Below are 19,519 nucleotides of genomic sequence, written 5' to 3'. Positions count from 1 at the left end.
CTAGTGCTTTTAACAGCAGGGGGCGAGAGAGAGAAGATGGAATCATTTTTATTTTATTAGTGTGCTTATTTGTAAAGGGGGGTCAACACTGGTGTTAATGTCTATGCAGTAGATGGGGTTCACTGTTGAACATAGTTCTCTCATACTAAAATGTAGGATGAATAAGTTATATCTGGCATGTGCCTCTGTTATAGGGAAAAGCCATGTAAAAGGATATAATTAAAATTATTGTGCATCCAGGTAATGTAAAAATGTCATGTTCTACATTATATATATAAATCAATGAAAGCAAGAACTTCCCTTAGATGGCACAATGCCCTTTGCTGTCAATATCCCGCAGTTTGATACTAAAAGCTTAAGAGCCTCGATCGTCCTGAAATTATGCATGGTTGAACGTTTGAAATGAGCTCGTGCATCAGCCCCAGGCGTTGATTCATACTTGATTGGGGCAAAGCAGGCTGCAAGTGCTTATTTATATAACTACGTCATTTGGGAGGTTGGCCAAAGAAATAATAATAAAAGGAAGTGTCGATTTCCCATTAGAATCCATCGATTTAAAAAAGTTGATTGTAATCAACTAGTTGTGTGATGCACATGCTGTGTCCATTTATGTTTGAGCTCCATATCTTAGACGACACGTTTGGAAGAAAAAAAAAAGAAAAAAGACTCAACCAACAATCTATATAATTATCATCTGCTGCTGCTTTTCCTCCCTGGCAAAGAAACACTTCATCCATTTGCAGAAATCGCCCGCGGGAATGTTACATCAAAACTAATCATAACGATTAAAATCTGCTTTTCTGTGCGAGAGGAAGGCAATGGGCGAGGATGTTGTATGCCGAAAAAATAGCAAGATATCTTTATACGATTTTATGAAGAAATATAAAATGTAATTTCCAGAAAGGCCGACGCAGTGCTGTAAGTGATCTGCTCTTTAGCTCGGAGTTTTATTGTGGAGATTGGTTTAGACTGGGGTAGAGACATGAGCTAATTGTATCCTGATCTTTGCCTTGAGGGGTTTCGGAGCCCTGGAGCAAGTACTCTCTGTATTTTGTTCTGTCTACCTTAGCCAAGCTATTGCATTTCTCAGCGGTGTAGGAAGGGAAGCAGCTCGCAGGCCAAATCGGAGGGAAAGGGTTCTCAAAAAGATACTTTATGCCCATCCATGTTTCAGGTAAGCAGAGAATTATTTGGTTTGCTAATATATCCGAGGCTGGTTTGACTGGGACATTCAAGGCGCAGTCGCTTTTACGCATGTGCCAGGCGATGAGCACCATAGTTCTAACAAAAAAATATTTAACCACTTCCTGGATATTGTTCGGTGTTTAACAACTGTATGTTTGTTAAAGTGCCGACGACTGGCTTCAAATGCTTATTTGTATTTTCACCGAATTGTACGACCTTCGTTGAGCAAACACCGTAGCTATCCGCCCGTGTGAATTCGCTCCTGGCGCATTCGCCTACTTCAGCCCCAAACACATTATCGTCTCCGTTTTCCCCGTCGGACTACTTGTCACACTCTTATTACGAACCGAGTTCAGCATTTCGATACATGCTTTTCCTATATTCGTTTGTCCTAAACCAGTTTCATTTCCTGAGTGCCCCAGATCTGGCTAATGAAAGACGCCATTGTGGAGTAATTTTGCCGGAGGGGATTTCTTATTTTGTAAGACAGGACGTACCTATTCAACACACGTCAATGCAGATTCTGTGAATAATCTCATTGTATTCACCATCATTTTGTAACGAGAACACTATCTATGTAAGCCAAGACAAAATGTAGGCTACAGTATTTTCCTTTTGCTTCCCATATAGATCTCTTGCGGGGCTGACCTATACCCGTGCGCAGGGAATTCCACGGTACAGACGCGCCACTGCAAATAATTAAACTCCCGGGCGGAAGTCTGGATCTATGTTTGCATCTTTGTAGCTGTGATGTTATGGAGACAAAACATGATATATATGGTTAGTATTATCAGTGTACAAATTCATATTTTACATGGTTTTGTAATAAATTAGCCTGCTAGTATTCTATGGACACAATGAATACACTAATGCAACTTTGAACCTCTACTTGCAATTTGCCAATCTAAATCCAACTATACAGGCTGCTGGTAACAGATTTTTACGGCTATCCTACAAGTTTACAGCGATGTTTATGTGCTCCTTTATGACACCCGCTATGTAATTATCTCATTCTAACCAAGACACACTGGTGCAATGCATGTGATTACGTAACAAAATAATATTCTCAACCTTTTAATGTCATAAAGTAAAACGCGCGCAGATGTTGGAACAGTTCCTATTCCTTACTTTTGAGTAAAATGCGTGGCTGTAGGAGCGTTCACTGGAGGGCGCTGTTATGACGAGCAACATTGACATCTGTGCTTAAAAGGGCACCATGTCTCACATTGCATTTTATAGTGTCCACTTATTTACAGAATTTAGAAGTAAACAGATATGGTTATGATTTGGATCCCCAATTAGAACTATATCAATAAGTCATGTTAGCAGCATTTTTCCTCTTATAGTAAATTAAATACATTTCCATTCAGTTACTACTTGAGTAATGTGCTCCACTTCTTGTCACACCGGAGAGGAGCTCCAAATGTACAATGGCATCTTTAAAAAAAATTTTTTTAAATTGCCATAGGCAAAAAGTGGACACAACTGCCATCCTGTAAACACTTGACTAGTGACTACCTGTGACTTGGCATTTCCAATCACGCCATTTACACCAAGTGCATAAAGTGTTCCAAATTACAAGGTACAGTTGCACTATGGGAAATGAAGGGCTTCTTAAAGGGCTGATGCTACACCCCTTATTGGATTATTACATGTTTAACATTTTTCGGACTTGATGAGAGGTGAAAGATCCTACGGTAATTCCTTCTTGTGCATTTAGCCTTATTACATCGTTAACAATGTTTCTTCCACACACACACCATGTAAAGTATTTGTTGAAATCTGAACACCAAAACGGAGTGCAGTCCAACAACAAAAGCGTTGCTCCATTGTGCCAACTACAGATGTGTTTGAACATGGGGTGTGGATGCGGTCAGCACAATAACACCAGTCTAGGATAAACAAGGAAGTCACTTGCGACAGCAATTCTAAATTTGTTTAGCGTGTTCTTGCATTATAAATGTAGGAACTTGTGTAGCAAGGGAACATTGAACCACTGACAAAGGGTAGAGCATGTGTTTTGTATACACATAGCTATGTGGTCGGCCTAGATTATTCAAAATGGCAACAGGTGGGAAGACTGACTGCAGCAGTTCTGAAAGGGATGAAGGGAATGAGTGTAGTGTGTCAGGCCACACATAGCATTGTGCCATCATGGGATCCGTGTTATTGCGGTGCTTTGCATTGTGTTGCTTGTCAGGTTCTACTGGTGATCTTACCACCTCAGTATTCTGGGTTATAGCTATGCATAATCCTACTGGTGGCCCATGCCACGGTAGACATGAGTTTTAGATTTGTACTGTATGGGTTGAAGGGTGCTCTGACTGTTTGAAGGTAGGAGTAGTCAACCTGAAAAATAATCCACAGGACATGGTTTTAATTTGAGTTGGGATGAAGTGGTTGTGCTACAAGTACTCCGTTCTATCTCCCTCGCTCCATGGCATGTTCACACACACACACACACTTTCATGATTCTTAGCAGATTCTCCACTCCATCCACTTTCATGATGACAAGGCTTTGAGGAAAGCCAATTCCAGTGAGCTGGTTTACAGGACTTACTTTCTCCACACACACCATCTCCCACAAATTAGTCGGGGAACAAATTACCTGCATTCTGAGTGTGATCCCACGCACTTTGCTGGCTGCCTTACACAGGTCCCCCTTTTGAAGAGCGGCCGTGTGATTTCTTCCTCTTTGTTCACCCTGCGGGCCCCTCTGCCTTCTGCGAGAGGGATTCTGGAGTTGAATTTTAAAACTATGCATGGCGGCTGGCTGCCTGCGCTTATCAGCTCGTGCACAAATGAACTGCATGCAAATCAGGGCAGGATCACACACCACAGTGGAGGCCTGCACTCAAAGGCAGGCTTAATTGCTAATTGGGTATCTAGGTGTGACACCCAAACTGCCAAAACTGAGAAGTAAAAACATGGATGTTTTAATGCCAGTTGTGGTTGTTTTTAATTAATTTATTCCAACTGATTTAAAATGAGTGGATTGGATTTCCTGAATGTTTTGGGGAAACTAACCCAGGAGAGTGTAGTAGTAAACACCAGTACTTCCAACATGAATCTAACATGCGATGTTGGTTTTTGAGATTCTGTTTGATGTACACTACAATAAGAGGTCTGATGTTGTGAATTCAAAGGTATCATATGATCTGTTAATCTTTGGGCATGTTTTATACCTCTTTTTGAAAGTGAAATTGTCATTGCCTGTGTCTCTCTGATTGGCCATTTAGATTAGGTCTAGAAGTGACTTTGAAGTCTGTATTTTTCTGGTATATACCAAAACCATAATGCTTTATACGGGGAGCTGTTTTCTGGGCTGTGTGAGAATGGTAGGTACCTGACTACTTGCCAGAAGGGCACCTGCACATAAGTATTAATGAGATGAAACTAAAGAAAAGCCCATCACAGACATGCCATTGTGAAACAAAGTAGAAATGTATCCACAACAGTGACACACCGGGATCCTGCTAGTTTATGTAAAATGGGTGGGAGGGTCACTGTTTTAATTTGCTCTTAATCTCCACCACAATCTTAACAGCCCTCCTGAATATGACTCCTTGTTCTAGGAGAATACTATGTGAGTAAACCGGTCTTTAGATGGTGTGCAACAGACTAAAAGGGTCTGTGGAAAGGTCAAGCGTTCATCCAGGGTCGCCAAAACACCCTGGGGCTAGTGTATGTGCCCATTTATAAATCTATATATCTGTCTTGAACAAAACTGGTATCTGCTGTGTTTTGATGTCATTTGGTTAGTCACTGAATATTCTGCACTGTTAGTGTTACTGTGAGCTTTGTATTTTCACCAAGGACTTGTTGCCAGACTTCTGGAGAAGGTTTATGTTCTGATTTCAGGTTAGATGGAAAAGTAATGTTCAGCCTTTGTTAGTGCTTGAGAGGCAGCTGGAACAAATGATGACTGGAGGAAATGGAGGGTGAGGAATAGAAAGGGCAAAGGCGACAGCGCAAATCCAGGTATGCGTCGTGGTTTTGGGGAGGTCCTATGTTGAATCTGGAGTCATATATATATATATGATATGCTACACTTTTTAGCAGACATGCAGTAAATGCGACAATACCTGCTTTTAAAACAGCGACAACCTTAAGAAACCCCGAGGCACTAGAATGCTAATGTTGTCCGGGGCTTTGACTTATCCATACACCATTGCAAAAGCGGCAGTGACTGCCACAGCATCGCTCTTGTGTGTACTGCTGACACCCATTGACGCATCTCCGGAGTCTGTAGGTGGAAACAGACAGCATTTCCAACTTGAAGACTGTTTTTCGTGCACCAGGTTTGATAATGGACGCAACGGATATCATGGATTTAACGCATCAGAAAACGAGAAAGCGCCCGCGTCCAATCAGTTCTTTGGATGAGTCCGTAGTACACGCGTCCCTGAAACGAATCTCAATGCGAACGGCGGAATGCGGGGACGCTCCGTTCATGTACTCAAGAGGCGACCCCTTACCTGCAGCATCACTGAAGCAGAATGATCATTCTGTGTCTTCCTCACCAGCCACAGTTTTGTCAGCGCAGGTAGGCTAACGGAGATTTAGTCCAATTCGTTTCAGCAAACTATGGTCAAATTACCTGCGACGTGGCATGGTTGCACTTCATTGTAGGTGCTTTATTTGATGTCTACTTCCTAGTGCCTACCCACCAATAGTGGAAGTTGTTGGATATTTATTTGATGTGAATATCATCAATGCCAAATTGTCTTGTATATATTTCCCACATTGATTAAAATAGATTCAGCAGAGCAAATATAATTTTACATTTAAACCAGATTTTTTTTTCTATTTAGAAAAAAATGTGTAATTACTACTTAATAAAAAAATTATAACATTACATTTCTCCATCCAATGACATTGTTTTTTATATTGTGTAGAGGGACTTGTTTTCTTTTCTTATTGGCTCAGAGGAGGGTCTTGAACTTGTGGTTGAGAAACTCAATTTGTTATGTGCCATTAGAGATATTGCCAGCTAATTGTGTTTTTAGGTTAGCAGGGAACGTTTCTTCTAAATCTTATTACATTATTCAAATCTAGACCGACTATTGCTCTTTTAGTGTGTGTGTGTGAAATTGCTGTTCCAAATGAATTTGGCTTTGGGGAGATGATTATGCCCAACAGATATGGGGGGGGGGGGTTGGTAACAATCAAGTCAAGGTCAGGAAATACTATACTAGTGTAACTCAGATACCTCTATTCTCTTAGTCCTGACAGAACTGAAAAGTTGGACCTCAGCCAACTATTTAACCATTTTTTCAGAAAGATGAGAGTATTGTCTGGCCAATCAGAGTCCTGCAATGTTGTTAACTGGTGCACATTTACCAATGGAACATACATATAATAAACAGAATTTTCATGGCTTGACTTCTCAGTCTGTGCTGTCCACCATATTGATAGTCATTTGTTGATAATCATTCATTTGTGCTAGGATAACCGTTCCAGCATGTCCAGGCCCATGATCAGCAGATCACCAGCATCCCCCTTGAGTAACCAGGGCATCCCGACGGCTGCCCAGCTCACCAAGTCCAATGCCCCTGTGCACATTGACGTGGGCGGACACATGTACACCAGCAGTCTGGCCACGTTAACCAAGTACCCAGAGTCCAGGTAAGCGCATGTGACCACTCCTATTAATGCAGTTTCTCAATTGCAAATTACTAAATGCATGTCTTTGTTTTGGTACCTATAGGTGCAAAACGCAAGTGTTATCATATATGACCTTTGTATGTGGCTCTAGAGGGGGTTTGGGATAATTCAGAGGTTGAAAGTGAGATGATGAGCCTAGCCCATTATGTCAGCCGTGTTTATCTGGATTAGCTCTCTGACTGCATAATGTCATCATTTGACAGCTCAGAAGTCAGTTTACCCAATCACAATGATTCAGCACTCAAATGGATGAATGAGGTGGGAAAGATTGGATTTGAACACAGGGCTTGATATTACACTTTTTCACATTCAAACTCATATGATTATTAAGGCTATTCTACAATACCCTGATTACTATGCATCATCATAATATTTCCACGCAATACCAAATACAAAATGGCCACTTTTTTTCAAGACAGCCCCAGAGTTATTTTGAGCAGTAAACATTTGCAGGGCTCAAAAGTCCAAACTGCAGACAAAAGCATCTCAGTTATTCTGACAGATGTCCCAGCAGCAGTAAAGGGCCAAAGGGCACAGGGCCATCTGGAGGCAGGAGGGCCACTGCAGCCTCAGGCCGGGCCCCTAGGGCGCCATTCTGCCTCGGGCACCTCTCTACCAGCTGGCCCTGACCCCTCCATCAGACCACAGCATAGCTCTCATCTCATCCATGCCGCTTCATTTCTATATTTATTTATTTTTCCCATTCTATTTCCCTCATTCTGTCTGTCCCTCTTCTTCTCTTTCTGTCTGTTTCTTCCGTGTGCACTCTCACTGTTTTTCTCCCTCCCCTCCCTATATCTCTCCCACTCTCTTTCTCTGCATGGAGCAGAGTAATGTGTGCATCACTCAACAAAGGTGTGAAAGAAATCAAACACTCCTGAGCTCACCCACATCCAGTGAGTCATAGAATCTGAACATGAGTCACTGTCCTGTAGCCATATTAGGTGATATTTCTCTATGCTCAAAACCACACCTGGTGTACTGTCAATTCAAAATGTATAGCTCAACTCAACATTAGCCGTAGTTTGTTTGGCCCTATAACAAATGCTATATTGACAGAAAACAAATAACTGTCTCTGGCTTTTCTTTCTCTCCCTCTAGAATCGGACGTCTCTTCGATGGCACAGAGCCCATAGTGTTGGACAGTCTGAAGCAGCACTACTTCATAGACAGGGATGGACACATGTTCCGCTACATCCTCAACTTCCTCAGGATCTCGAAGCTCCTCATCCCAGATGACTTCAAAGTGAGTGTCCCTTCCACTGCAATCAATCAGCAAGCCATCACTAGTCCCCAAACGTTCAGGGGAACAAAGTGAACACCTTAGTCATGGGCAACCCTCAGTACTTGTTTTCCCTAGGATTGGTGCTGACAGTTTACATACTGTGTGGAGTTTACAAGTTCTGAAAGTATTTAAAAATACAAATAAATGTATACCTGTGTTTCTAGATAAAGTCATCTTAAAACATCAGGTGTTAGAGACCTTAGTTTTGCAGTAGTATGTTCTGTACTGAGTGTCCAGAAGAATCACTCATCCTCACTGTGACGCATTTGTATTCTGTTTGCTAGCTTTTTGCGTCATTTAGCCCTTAATTACAAACTTGCCCCCAGAGAAAACAAATCACATTATCTGATGGACTGTCCACACAGTGACTCAATCAGGGGGAAAGGATAACAGCTAAAATAAGCAAAGACTAAAGACTATCCCAAGTTCAGACCAAGGCCAAATTGAAAGCCATAATACAATATTGAGACATCCTTTGCCTCAGCTTGAATTGTCCTATCCTCACTGACCCATCTCCTCTGTGCTGCCTACCCCCTGCAGGACTACAGCCTGTTGTACGAGGAGGCCCGGTACTTCCAGCTGCAGCCCATGCTGGCCGAGCTGGAGCGATGGCGCCAGGACCGCGACCTGGCCCGGGTGTCACGCCCTTGCGAGTGCCTGGTGGTACGCGTGGCACCCGACCTGGGAGAGAGGATCACGCTGAGCGGAGACAAAGCCCTCATCGAGGACGTGTTCCCAGAGATTGGCGACGTCATGTGCAACTCTGTCAACGCAGGCTGGAACCACGACTCCACACATGTAATCCGCTTCCCACTCAATGGATACTGCCACCTCAACTCCGTCCAGGTGAGGGCCGAAGACACCAGACACGCGTGGCATGGCCACTACCTGTTGTATTCGGCGCACAAATAAACTTTTGATTTGATAAGGAGACTCCATGTTCACCCAATATGGATGTTGTATAGTAGGCTAGATACAAATGTTCATCAGTTATGATGAAACCATTGTCTCAGTCAGAGATGCATCAATAAATGAAAGCACAGAGACATTAAATATGTAGGATAACGTTTCCTCATCCTTACTGTATATTGCAGGAAGCTTTTTTCTCTCTCATACACAAACCACTCAAGTGGATGCCGTGGAGAGAGGGACCAAGACAGAGAGGGATAGACAGAGGGGAGAGAGAGCTCCATTCAGCTCCCTGGCAGGTTTTCCTGAGGCAGGGCCCATAATTCTGTTTGGTTATTAAAGCACGCTGGCGGTGGGTGCTGTATCTGGGCCTAATGGAGGCAGGGTGGGGGGGCTTTGTAGTTCTGGCGGGGCTCTGGCCTGGGGCAGAGGGAGAGAAGGGCGTGCTGAGCAGCCCACACTGAACCAAGTGGCACCGAGAGAAAGAAAAGCCCTACTGCTCCCTGGGGCCTCTTTGATGGAATGTGATCCTGCTGCCCTCCGGACATGTCTGTAGATGTCTGCAAGCCTGCAGGATCAGGGACAAATCTATGCACGCGCGCACAAGCAGATGCACACCCGCACAGAGACGCACAGATCTTCAGTTTCTTGGCACTTTCTCACATGGAATAGCCTTCCTTTCTCAGAAGAAGAATAGACTGAGTTTCAGAAGAAAGGTCTTTGTTTCTGGCTGTTTTGAGCCTGTAATCGAACCCACAAATGCTGATGCTCCAGATACTCAACTAGTCTAAAGGCAGGTTTTACTGCTACTTTAATCAGAACAACAGTTTTCAGCTGTGCTAACATAATTGCAGATGGGTTTTCTAATGATCAATTAGCCTTTTTAAAATGATAAACTTGGATTAGCTAACAAAACGTGTCATTGGAATGAGTGATGGTTGCTGATAATGAGCCCCTGTACGCCTATGTAAACTCTGCAACAACAAAAAAGCATCCTCTCACTGGCAACTGCGTTTATTTTCAGCAAACTTAACATATGTAAATATTTGTACGTCCATAATATTCAAAATCTGAGACATAAACTGAACAAGTTCCACAGACATGTGACGAACAGAAATTTAATGTGTCCCAGAACACAGGGGGAGTCAAAATCAAAAGTAACATTCAGTATGGTGTGGCCACCAGCTGCATTAAGTACTGCAGTGCATCTCCTCCTCATGGACTGCACCAGATTTGCCAGTTCTTGCTGTGAGATGTTACCCCACTCTTCCACCAAGGCACCTGCAAGTTCCCGGACATTTCTGTGGGAATGGCCTAGCCCTCACCCTCTGATTCAACAGGTCCCAGACGTGCTCAATGTGATTGAGATCCGGGCTCTTCGCTGGCCATGGCAGAACACTGACATTCCTATCTTGCAGGAAATTGCGCACAGGACGAGCAGTATGGCTGGTGACATTGTCATGCTGGAGGGTCATGAGCCTGCAGGAAGGGTGCCACATGAGTGAGGAGGATGTCTTCCCTGTAACGCATAGCGTTGAGATTGAGCTTGTCGTCATTGCAGGCAGTCTGATGCTGTGACACACCACCCCAGAACATGATGGACCCTCCACCTCCAAACCGATCCTGCTCCAGAGTACAGGCCTCGGTGTAACGCTCATTCCTTCAATGATGAACGCGAATCCGACCATCACCTCTGGTGAGACAAAACCGTGACTCATCAGTAAAGGGCACTTTTTGCCAGTCCTGTCTGGTCCAGCTGATGGTGGTTTTGTGCCATAGGTGACAACATTGCCGGTGATGTCTGACTGGTGAGGACCTGCCTGACAACAGGCCTACAAGCCCTCAGTCCAGCCTCTCTCAGCCTATTGCGGACAGTCTGAGCACTGATGGAAGGATTGTGCATTCCTGGTGTAAGTCGGGCAGTTGTTGTTGCCATTCTGTACCTGTCCCGCAGGTGTGATGTTCGGATGTACCGATCCTGTGGAGGTGTTACACATGGTCTGCCACTGCGAGGACGATCAGCTGTCCGTCCTGTCTCCCTGTAGCGCTGTCTTAGGCGTCTCACAGTACGGACATTACAATTTATTGCCCTGGCCACATCTGCAGTCCTCATGCCTCCTTGCAGCATGCCTCAGGCACGTTCACACAGATGGGCAGGGACCCTGGGCATCTTTCTTTTGGTGTTTTTCAGAGTCAGTTGAAAGGCCTCTTCAGTGTTCTAAGTTTTCATAACTGTGACCTAAATTGCCTACCATCTGTAAGTGTCTTAATGAACATGCACCTGTGGAACAGTCATTAATTGTTTATGCTTTATTGAACAAGCATGGGAAACAGTTTTTAAACACTTTACAATGAAGATCTGTGAAGGTATTTGGATTTTTACGAATTATCTTTTAAAGACCGACAGGGTCCTGAAAAAGGGGCGTTTTATTTTTTTGCTGAGTTTAGATATTCCATTAAAATCTGCTGTGTCCAGCTACAATAGTCATTTACAACATTAAATGTCTCCACTGTATTTCTATCAATTTGATGTTATTTTAATGGACCCCCAAAAAACATGCTTTCCTTTCAAAAACAAGGACATTTCTAAGTGACCCCAAACTTTTGAATGGTAATGTATATCCCTTCATTTATCTTGTCATTATTTTTCTATATTATCTGTTGCTCTCGGTTCTACCATCTCTAATGCCACTCCCTTTCTCTTGTGCTAGACTTGGGCACATGTTGTCAATGAGTTTGTTTTATAACTACTTAATACTACCTGCTCTAACATGATATTCAGAGCATTGGTTCTCTGTGTGACAGGAAAACACTTGTTTCTCATTTCTCTTCAGGACAGCTAAATGTTTCTCTCTGTGTAATATCTAAACCGTGTTAGCTATCATGTTACCTCAACACCCCTTCTCTCCTTGTGTCCACCAGGTCTTGGAGCGTCTGCAGCAGCGTGGCTTTGAGATCGCCGGATCCTGCGGTGGGGGCGTGGACTCATCCCAGTTCAGCGAGTACGTCCTGAGGAGGGAACTGAGGAGGGCAGGCCAGCGAGGAGGGCCTAACTCAAACCGTATAAAACAGGAGCAGCTGGACTAGACCTCCCAGACACCTGGGGTGCTATACTTTTTTTCATTGGCAGCCAAGCACTAGACGGGACGCAGCAGAGCTCTGTGGATTCTGGGTATAATGCTGCGCTCATGTGCTAATTTGTACTAGGAAACTCTGAAATGTACTACTTGCTAACTGGTTTAACATGGCACGTGTATAATTACAACCACTTTGCATGTCGGAAATGTCTGAGTTTCCTAGCTCCGACTAGCACGTGAATGTCGCTTTATTGTTTTGTTTGTCATTAAACTTTTTTTTTACTTGAAGAACCACAGCGAAAGAGTGACCAAGGCGTGACATTAGTTTTTTTTGCCATAAGAAGATACAGAACATTTTGATAAGTTATCTCAAGGATATTTGTGATTGTTCATGCCCCGCCCCCATCAAAATATATAAAAAAGGATTAACACTTTCCCAGGGTCCCCAAATAAAGTTTGTTTTAAAACTTTGAACCTACATTAGGTTAGATATGATTTCCATGATTAAGACCATACATGTAAATGGTTTGATTGCACATGTAGTGCACGGCCATTCACTAGTGATTTGCAGTTTTTATTTACCCATTGGCATATTTAAGTCGAATTGTTCTCCCATACTATAAGAACGTTCACTGTGTTGCTAGCGGCAGACAAACAGTGCTATACATCATGGTGTGAGAAGATCTTGGTTAGCATAAACACCATTATTTTTAACAGAACTGAATGAAACATTATCCACACTCTTATTCACACAGGATGTTAAGTATCGTAATAATACAAATGAAGTGTTTTTACTTTAATCAAAGTTACCTTATTGGATTTTATAATATGAAATATAGTTCACATTAGTATAATCAATATTTTATGTCATAGACCATTCTATACTCACTAAATGAAAATTAAGTAAATTATTATAAATGTCCCTGCATTGCCTCTATTTTGGGTACTAAAAACCTAGAGAACAGAGGTGACTAAATTCAGAGGAGCCTCAAGTTCCTATTGAGTGACCAACTGTAAATGATATTTGCCATTGTATGTTTTGTTTTTATACATTGAAATGGACACCTTTTTAACCGGCATAATGTTGCCTCATAAATGACTGAACAGATCAGGCTAATAGTAGAAGACCCAAATCTAAGATTTATTCTTAGGACATTGATGTGAAGTTTGATTATCGTAAACTATTTCTAACGTGATCTACCTACGCTCCCTAGATTTGAGTAAAGAGGAATGTAGTACTAAAATGTGAAATAAATCTTCAACTGAAGTTGTACTGGTGGCTGATCCATTGTGTGTTGTTATGGTGCTAACGGAGTAGAGTGTTTATCATTGTACATGATATCATGGAACAGGTGTTGGTTCTTGTTGTATGTTCAACACAAGCAGGCCCACAAAAATCGATTGTTGCTTTTGCATTTCATCAATTTCACACACCTTTAAAGGATATCCCTTTAATATAGTGTTGAATGACACACATTTTTTTTTTAATGTGTTTTAAGGTTGGTAGCTACATGGAAAATAATTTTAGAATTCTGTTGCAGCTCAAGTCAACTAAATAATCCACAATGCAATGCTCTGTCAATGGGCTCGAAAGGCTGGCTAGCGAGGTAGCTAGCAAACGTAGTTTAACACAATAATACCAAAGACCATATCAGCATGTAAAGTAGCTAGTTAGCTGTAAAATTGCCTAAACAAACTATACATTTATGTGTCTACAATCTCACCATGTTCAACCTGCAGATCGACGTGATTAACAGACTGGAGTCTGACATTTGCAATGGCAGATATACTTTTGAGGAGATGGGGAAACGCTGCCCATGCTACGTCAATGGTGCATTCTGGACGATTCTAGGACAAGGAGGGATCTCCTCCCAGGAGTGAACGGGAGTCTATTGGGCGCTAGCTAAAATACCCAAAATGAGCACACATTTCGTCAATAAGAAGTTCAACATCACAAATATTTTCCGACATGTGAGATTAACTTGCTATCTGTAATATGGTATAGCTTTAGAATCGTAATATTGTATAGCTTTAAAATCGTGACGTTGTATACTTTCGATTAAAATAGGCACTTTTCTCGACATACACTTATTTAGAGGAAGGGATTGCGCGACGATAAGTTTAGCAACCGCGTGACGCGCATGACCACGTGAACACGATTGGTTGACAGTCTGCTGGGTGGTGCGTTTTTATGTGCCTTCATTCATTGGATTCCTATATCCTTTCTCTAATATCTCTGGCAACGACGCCATGCAATGCACCCTGGACTAAAGAGGTGGAAAATGTGCAAGACCCTCCGTTAAATTATACATTTCAAAAATATGATCAATGGCTCATTTGAGAGAACATCCTGCCGAGTTATGACATCGGCCAGTATTGAAATCTGACATGTATGTTAGACGTTTTCGCGATCTAAAAGTCGTATTCCTATTAACTTCCAGTGTAGTGAAGGCGACTTTATCATGCTGCTACCTCATTCCGGACGGATCGCTGCCTGCTTGAACGCCAATATCTCAGATTTAGTTTAGTTTAGTTTAGTTCATTTTATTTTTACAGGGACAGTGCACATTAATCAACGTTTCAGTAAAAGTGCCGGTTTTAGCCAGCCGGCTAATTTTCAACCGCAGTCCCTGGGCAGGTTATTAAAAACAATTACAATATAGACAATAGCACCATAGAACAAGCAAGACATAGCAACATAGGACAAGCAAGACATAGCATACAGACAGAGCAACATAGAACAAAAAGCAGCAAGACAAAATTCATAAAAGCAACAAAGTGTTTCCACACCTCACAAGCTACAAACAGACAACATGGAAAGCGGCAACACACAGCTAGGGACCATGTTCACAAATCTGATTGACCTTCAGCCAGGTCTTCAAGCATTTTGTGAAAGTGTGATATGTGGTGCAGTTATGTGTGTCTGATGGCAGTGTATTCCAGACATGGGAAGCTCTCACAGAGAATGCAGATTTACTAAAGGTGCTTTTCCTTAGGGGAACTATACAGTCACCTCTCATGGCAGACCTTGTGGATCTGCTGCCATATGTCTGGGTTTTCTGTTTAACAAAAATATTGAGTGGAGGGGGAGCCAGGCCATTAAGGATCTTGAATACAAGACATGTGTCGGTGTATTGCACAAGATTTTCCCAACTCAAGAGCTCATGCTTTCTAAGCAATATTTAAGCAGGAAAATGCATGTACAGCAGTAGTTATATAGGATGAGATATGTTAAGAATACAGCATAGACATATAAAGTGAGTAATCAGATTAATTTCTCAGATCAAAAAAAAATTCAACAAAATAATGTTGCAGGAGTGCTAATCTTATCTGTTTTTAACAACAGAAATAATTCATTATGGAACCATTATTAAAGTGACCAGTGTTCAATGACTATGTACAAAACATAAGGCAGCAGTCTCTAAGGACTCAGACACCAATAGCATTTGCCACCTCTGAATGTAATTTGCTCACTGTGTGTGCACCAATTTTACATGTAGAATATTTTGAAAAATGTAAATAGAAGCGTTTTTTCAGACGCTCTATCCCACCTGTACAGTCTCCACCTGCTAGATGGTAGCGGGATGAACTGGCCTGACTCAGGTGGCTGAGGTACTTGATGATCTTCTTGGCCTTCCTGTGATACCCGGTGCTGTAGATTTCATGTAGGGCAGGCAGTGTGCCCCGGGTGATGCATTCGGCTGACCGCACCACCCTCTGGAGAGCCCTGCTGTTGCAGGTGGTACAGTTGCCATACCAGGCGACGATACAGACAGACAGAATGCTCTCAATGGTGCATCTGTAGAAGTTTGTGAGGGTCTTATGGGCCAAGCTGAATGTCTTTAACCTCCACTGTTGTGCCTTCTTCACCACGGTGTCTGTGTGGAGGGACCATTTCCGGTCCTCAGTGATGTGCATGCCGAGGAACTTGAAGCTTTTGACCCTCTCTACTGCGACCACGTCGATGTGGATGGGGACATACTCTCTCTGCTGTCTCCTGTTGTCCATGATCAGCTCCTTCATTTTGTTGACATGGAGCGAGAGGTTATTTTCCTGGCACCACTCCGCCAGGGCCCTCACCTCCTCCCTGTAGGCTGTCTCATCATTGTTGGTAATGAGGCCTGCCACTGTTGTGCCATCAGCAAACCTGATGATTGAGTTGGATACTTGTGTGGCCATGCAGTCATGGGAGGGGTTCAGACCCAGGGCCCTAAGCTCAGTGATGAGCTTGGAGGGCACTATGGTGTTGAAGACTGAGCTGTAGTCAAGAAACAGCATTCTTACATGGCTATATCTCTTGTCCAGGTGGGATAGGGCAGTGTGCAGTGCAATGTCGATTGCATTGTCCGTGGCTCTGTTGGGGCGGAATGCAAATTGTAGTGGCACATAAACTGACTTTGCTTTACTTCATGGTGTTGTGAGAAGTGTGAGCTACAAAGGTAATGCTTTGCTTCAGACTCCGAGGCAATACCTGCTCAAGGATTTGTTTTGGGTAGATTGGTGGCTAAATTGGTCTTTACTTTAGATATATTGAATAAAAACGACAGCTCCAGACACGTCCTGACAGTTGTGTTTCCACATATCTCTCCAGGATCACAATATAAAGTGAAATCCCACACAGAGTGCTGTCATACTCTCTTCATTCCTCTTGGCACAATCTCCACTTTTTCCTTTTTCTATGCTTTTCTTTGTATATCTGCGTTCTAAATGGCATCTTATTCCCTACTTTTTACCCAGGCCCGTAGGGTTCTGGTCAAAAGTAGTGCACTATAATAGGGTGTCATTTGGGACAGTAGCTAGAGTAGAGTGCATTCGGAAAGTATTCAGACCCCTTGATTTTTTCCACATTTTGTTTACATAACAACCTTATTCTAAAATGGATTGTATAAAAATAAAATCCTCAGCAATCTACACACAATACCCCATAATGACAAAGTAAAAACAGGTTTTTAGAAAAAACTGAAATAACTTTTCTTACAGTATTCAGACCTTTAATTGAGCTTCGGTGCATCCTGTTTCCATTGATCGTCGGTGATGTTTCTACAACTTGATTGGAGTCCACCTGTGGTAAATTCCATTGATTGGACACAGTGGCCGCCATCATTCTTAAATGGAAGAAGTTTGGAACCACCAAGACTCTTCCTAGAGCTTGTCGCCCGGCCAAAAAGAGCAATTGGGGGAGAATGGGCTTGGTCAGGGAGATGACCAAGAACCCAATGGTCACTCTGACAGAGCTCTTGAGTTCTTCTGTGGAGATGGGAGAACCTTCCAGAAGGACAACCATCTCTGCAGCACTCCTTATTGGTATAGTGGCCAGACTGAAGCCACTCCTCATGAAAAGGCACATCAAAGCCCGCTTCGAGCTTGCCAAAAGGCACCTAAAGACTCTCAGACGAAACAAGATTCTCTGGTCTGATTAATCCAAGATTGAACTCTTTTCCCTGAATGCCAATGTCACATCTGGAGGAAACCTGGCACCATTCCTACGGTGCAGCATGGTGGTGGCAGCATCATGCTGTGGGGATGTTTTCAGCGGCAGGGACTGGGAGACTAGTCAGGATCGAGGGAAAGATGAACGGAGCAAAGTACAGAGAGATCCTTGATGAAAACCTGCTCCAGAGTTCTCAGGACCTCAGACTGGGGCGAAGGTTCACCTTCCAACAGGACAATGATCCTAAGCACACATTCAAGATAACGCAGGAGTGGCTTTGGGACAAGTCCCTGAATGTCTTTGAGTGGCCCAGCCAGAGCCTGGACTTGAACCCTCTGGAGAGACCTGAAAATAGCTCTGCAGCAACGCTCCCCATCCAACTTGACAGAGCTTGAGAGGATCTACAGAGAAGAATGGGAAAACTCCCCAAATACAGGTGTGCTAAGCTTGTAGTGTCATACCCAAGACTCAAGGCTGTAATCGCTGCCAAAGGTGCTTCAACAAAGTACTGACTAAAGGTTCTGAATACTTATGTAAATGTAATATTTCAGTATTTTTATTTTTTGTTATGTTTGCAAACATTTCTAAAAACCTGTTTTTGCTTTGTCATTATGGGGCATTGCGTGTAGATTGATGAAGGGGGAAAAAATACATTTTATAAGGCTGTAAATCTGTATGGTAACAAAATGTGGGAAAACTATTCTAAATACTTTCCGATTGAAATGTATGTCTTTCTTCTGAGTGACTGTTGTAATACTGTGAATTGCTCCTATTATGCACAACAGGCACACCTCATGCTTTCAACTCTAGTAATTTTCAGGTTCGTTAATAAATTGTAATTACGTTCTATGTGTTTAAGGAAATTGCCAGTGTCACGGAAATACCACCACATATCCCCAAGTTCATATCACAAATTCAGTTTTTCTCCATAAGTAACCATTTAGTCATTTAGCAGATGCTCTAATCCAGAGCGATTTACAGTAGTAAGTGCATACATTTTCATACTGGTCCCCCGTGGGAATCGAACGCAGAACCCTGGCATTGCAAGTGGAGTGCCTGACCAACTGATCCATGTTAAGTCTACCTGAAGTGTTGCCATGGGGGTAGCTGACTTACTGAATTAATGATGGCTTTCTGAGACAAAATTTCAGTTTGTGAATTTTCACTTCAGAAGTCTACTCCAAACTAGCACTGGGCAGACAGAGGTACTTTATGTTCACCCCTATGTGATTTTTAGTTTGTACCTGTGGGGCGTTAGACTTGGTAATCAGACCCTGTCCAGCTCTATCTCTTAATTTCCTGAATTCACACTAAGTTGAAAAGGAATTGCAGATGGCCTCCTCTCAGAACACTGCCTGTTGGAGGACAAAGATGAATGGAATTAAGAAACTAGACTCCTAATCTTCTAAAGGACAGGTTTTGAAAAGGAAGATGGGGCTATTTTGAGAGATGCTTGTCCTCTCTCGGTGGTGTCTCCTCTATCTGTGATCATGTCTCTAACTCTAGTGATTACTCCCAGTCATCAAAGGAAGGGCAATGTGGCCGGTAGACACTCCGCTAAGGGCACAGGCTCTCCCCAGGCCTTGCTTACTTACAACTAGTGAAGGTCAGTGTATGGACTCTCTCACCTCGCTTCCAAATCATCGCTGGCTCGGCTGCTTACAGTGGCCAGTAATACAAGCTACTGTGACGGGCAGCTAATGAGTGCCCTGGCATACTGTATCTCACTAATGAGAGGATGTACTTTGTCCTAATAATTGTCTCTATTGTCTCTCCTCTCATTTCTCCCCTCCTCTCCCCCTCTCTCTCTGGAAACGGTATGACCCTTACTTTACATAGTACAGGTGCCTTAAACCTGTTTTGAAAAGACCTTGAAGGCTTTTTAATTAAGCCAGTGCGATGATAATTACAAACGGAGCCTTTGGCAAAAACAAGCATGTCTCTCGGCCTCTCTCTCTCTCTCAC

The 19,519-nt window shown here is 42.9% G+C and overlaps 1 protein-coding gene across 6 annotated transcripts; it reads left to right on the top strand.

The window, feature by feature from the left end:
* The first annotated feature begins 555 nt into the window (after positions 1-555).
* Positions 556-13,396, top strand: LOC115114508 (BTB/POZ domain-containing protein KCTD1-like). 6 transcript variants are annotated; one of them, XM_029642803.2, is made up of 7 exons: positions 557-918; positions 1,070-1,174; positions 1,816-1,965; positions 6,635-6,813; positions 7,954-8,098; positions 8,678-8,983; positions 11,969-13,396. In XM_029642803.2, exons 3-7 carry the CDS (start codon positions 1,936-1,938, stop codon positions 12,131-12,133), a joined length of 825 nt encoding a protein of 274 aa, XP_029498663.1. In that variant the 5' UTR covers positions 557-918; positions 1,070-1,174; positions 1,816-1,935; the 3' UTR covers positions 12,134-13,396. The 6 variants fall into 6 exon arrangements, with proteins under 6 accessions (XP_029498666.1, XP_029498665.1, XP_029498663.1 ...); XM_029642801.2 differs by having other exon boundaries at positions 557-1,174; XM_029642804.2 differs by lacking the exons at positions 557-918; positions 1,070-1,174 and adding an exon at positions 1,203-1,666.
* The last annotated feature ends 6,123 nt before the right edge of the window (positions 13,397-19,519 follow it).

This window comes from Oncorhynchus nerka, linkage group LG9b, assembly GCF_034236695.1.
Source record: "Oncorhynchus nerka isolate Pitt River linkage group LG9b, Oner_Uvic_2.0, whole genome shotgun sequence".
In the NCBI taxonomy this organism is placed as follows: domain Eukaryota; kingdom Metazoa; phylum Chordata; class Actinopteri; order Salmoniformes; family Salmonidae; genus Oncorhynchus; species Oncorhynchus nerka.
The sequence above is the reverse complement of the archived record's forward strand: the minus strand, read 5'-3'. Positions and strand labels throughout refer to the sequence as shown.

Excerpts from the sequence above, each read along its gene's own strand:
- LOC115114508 (XM_029642800.2), top strand. The coding sequence starts at position 5,495 with ATGGACGCAACGGATATCATGGATTTAACGCATCAGAAAACGAGAAAG. Across the intron at positions 6,814-7,953 it reads ACCAAGTACCCAGAGTCCAG|AATCGGACGTCTCTTCGATG; the intron begins GTAAGCGCATGT and ends CTCTCCCTCTAG. Across the intron at positions 8,984-11,968 it reads GCCACCTCAACTCCGTCCAG|GTCTTGGAGCGTCTGCAGCA; the intron begins GTGAGGGCCGAA and ends TGTGTCCACCAG.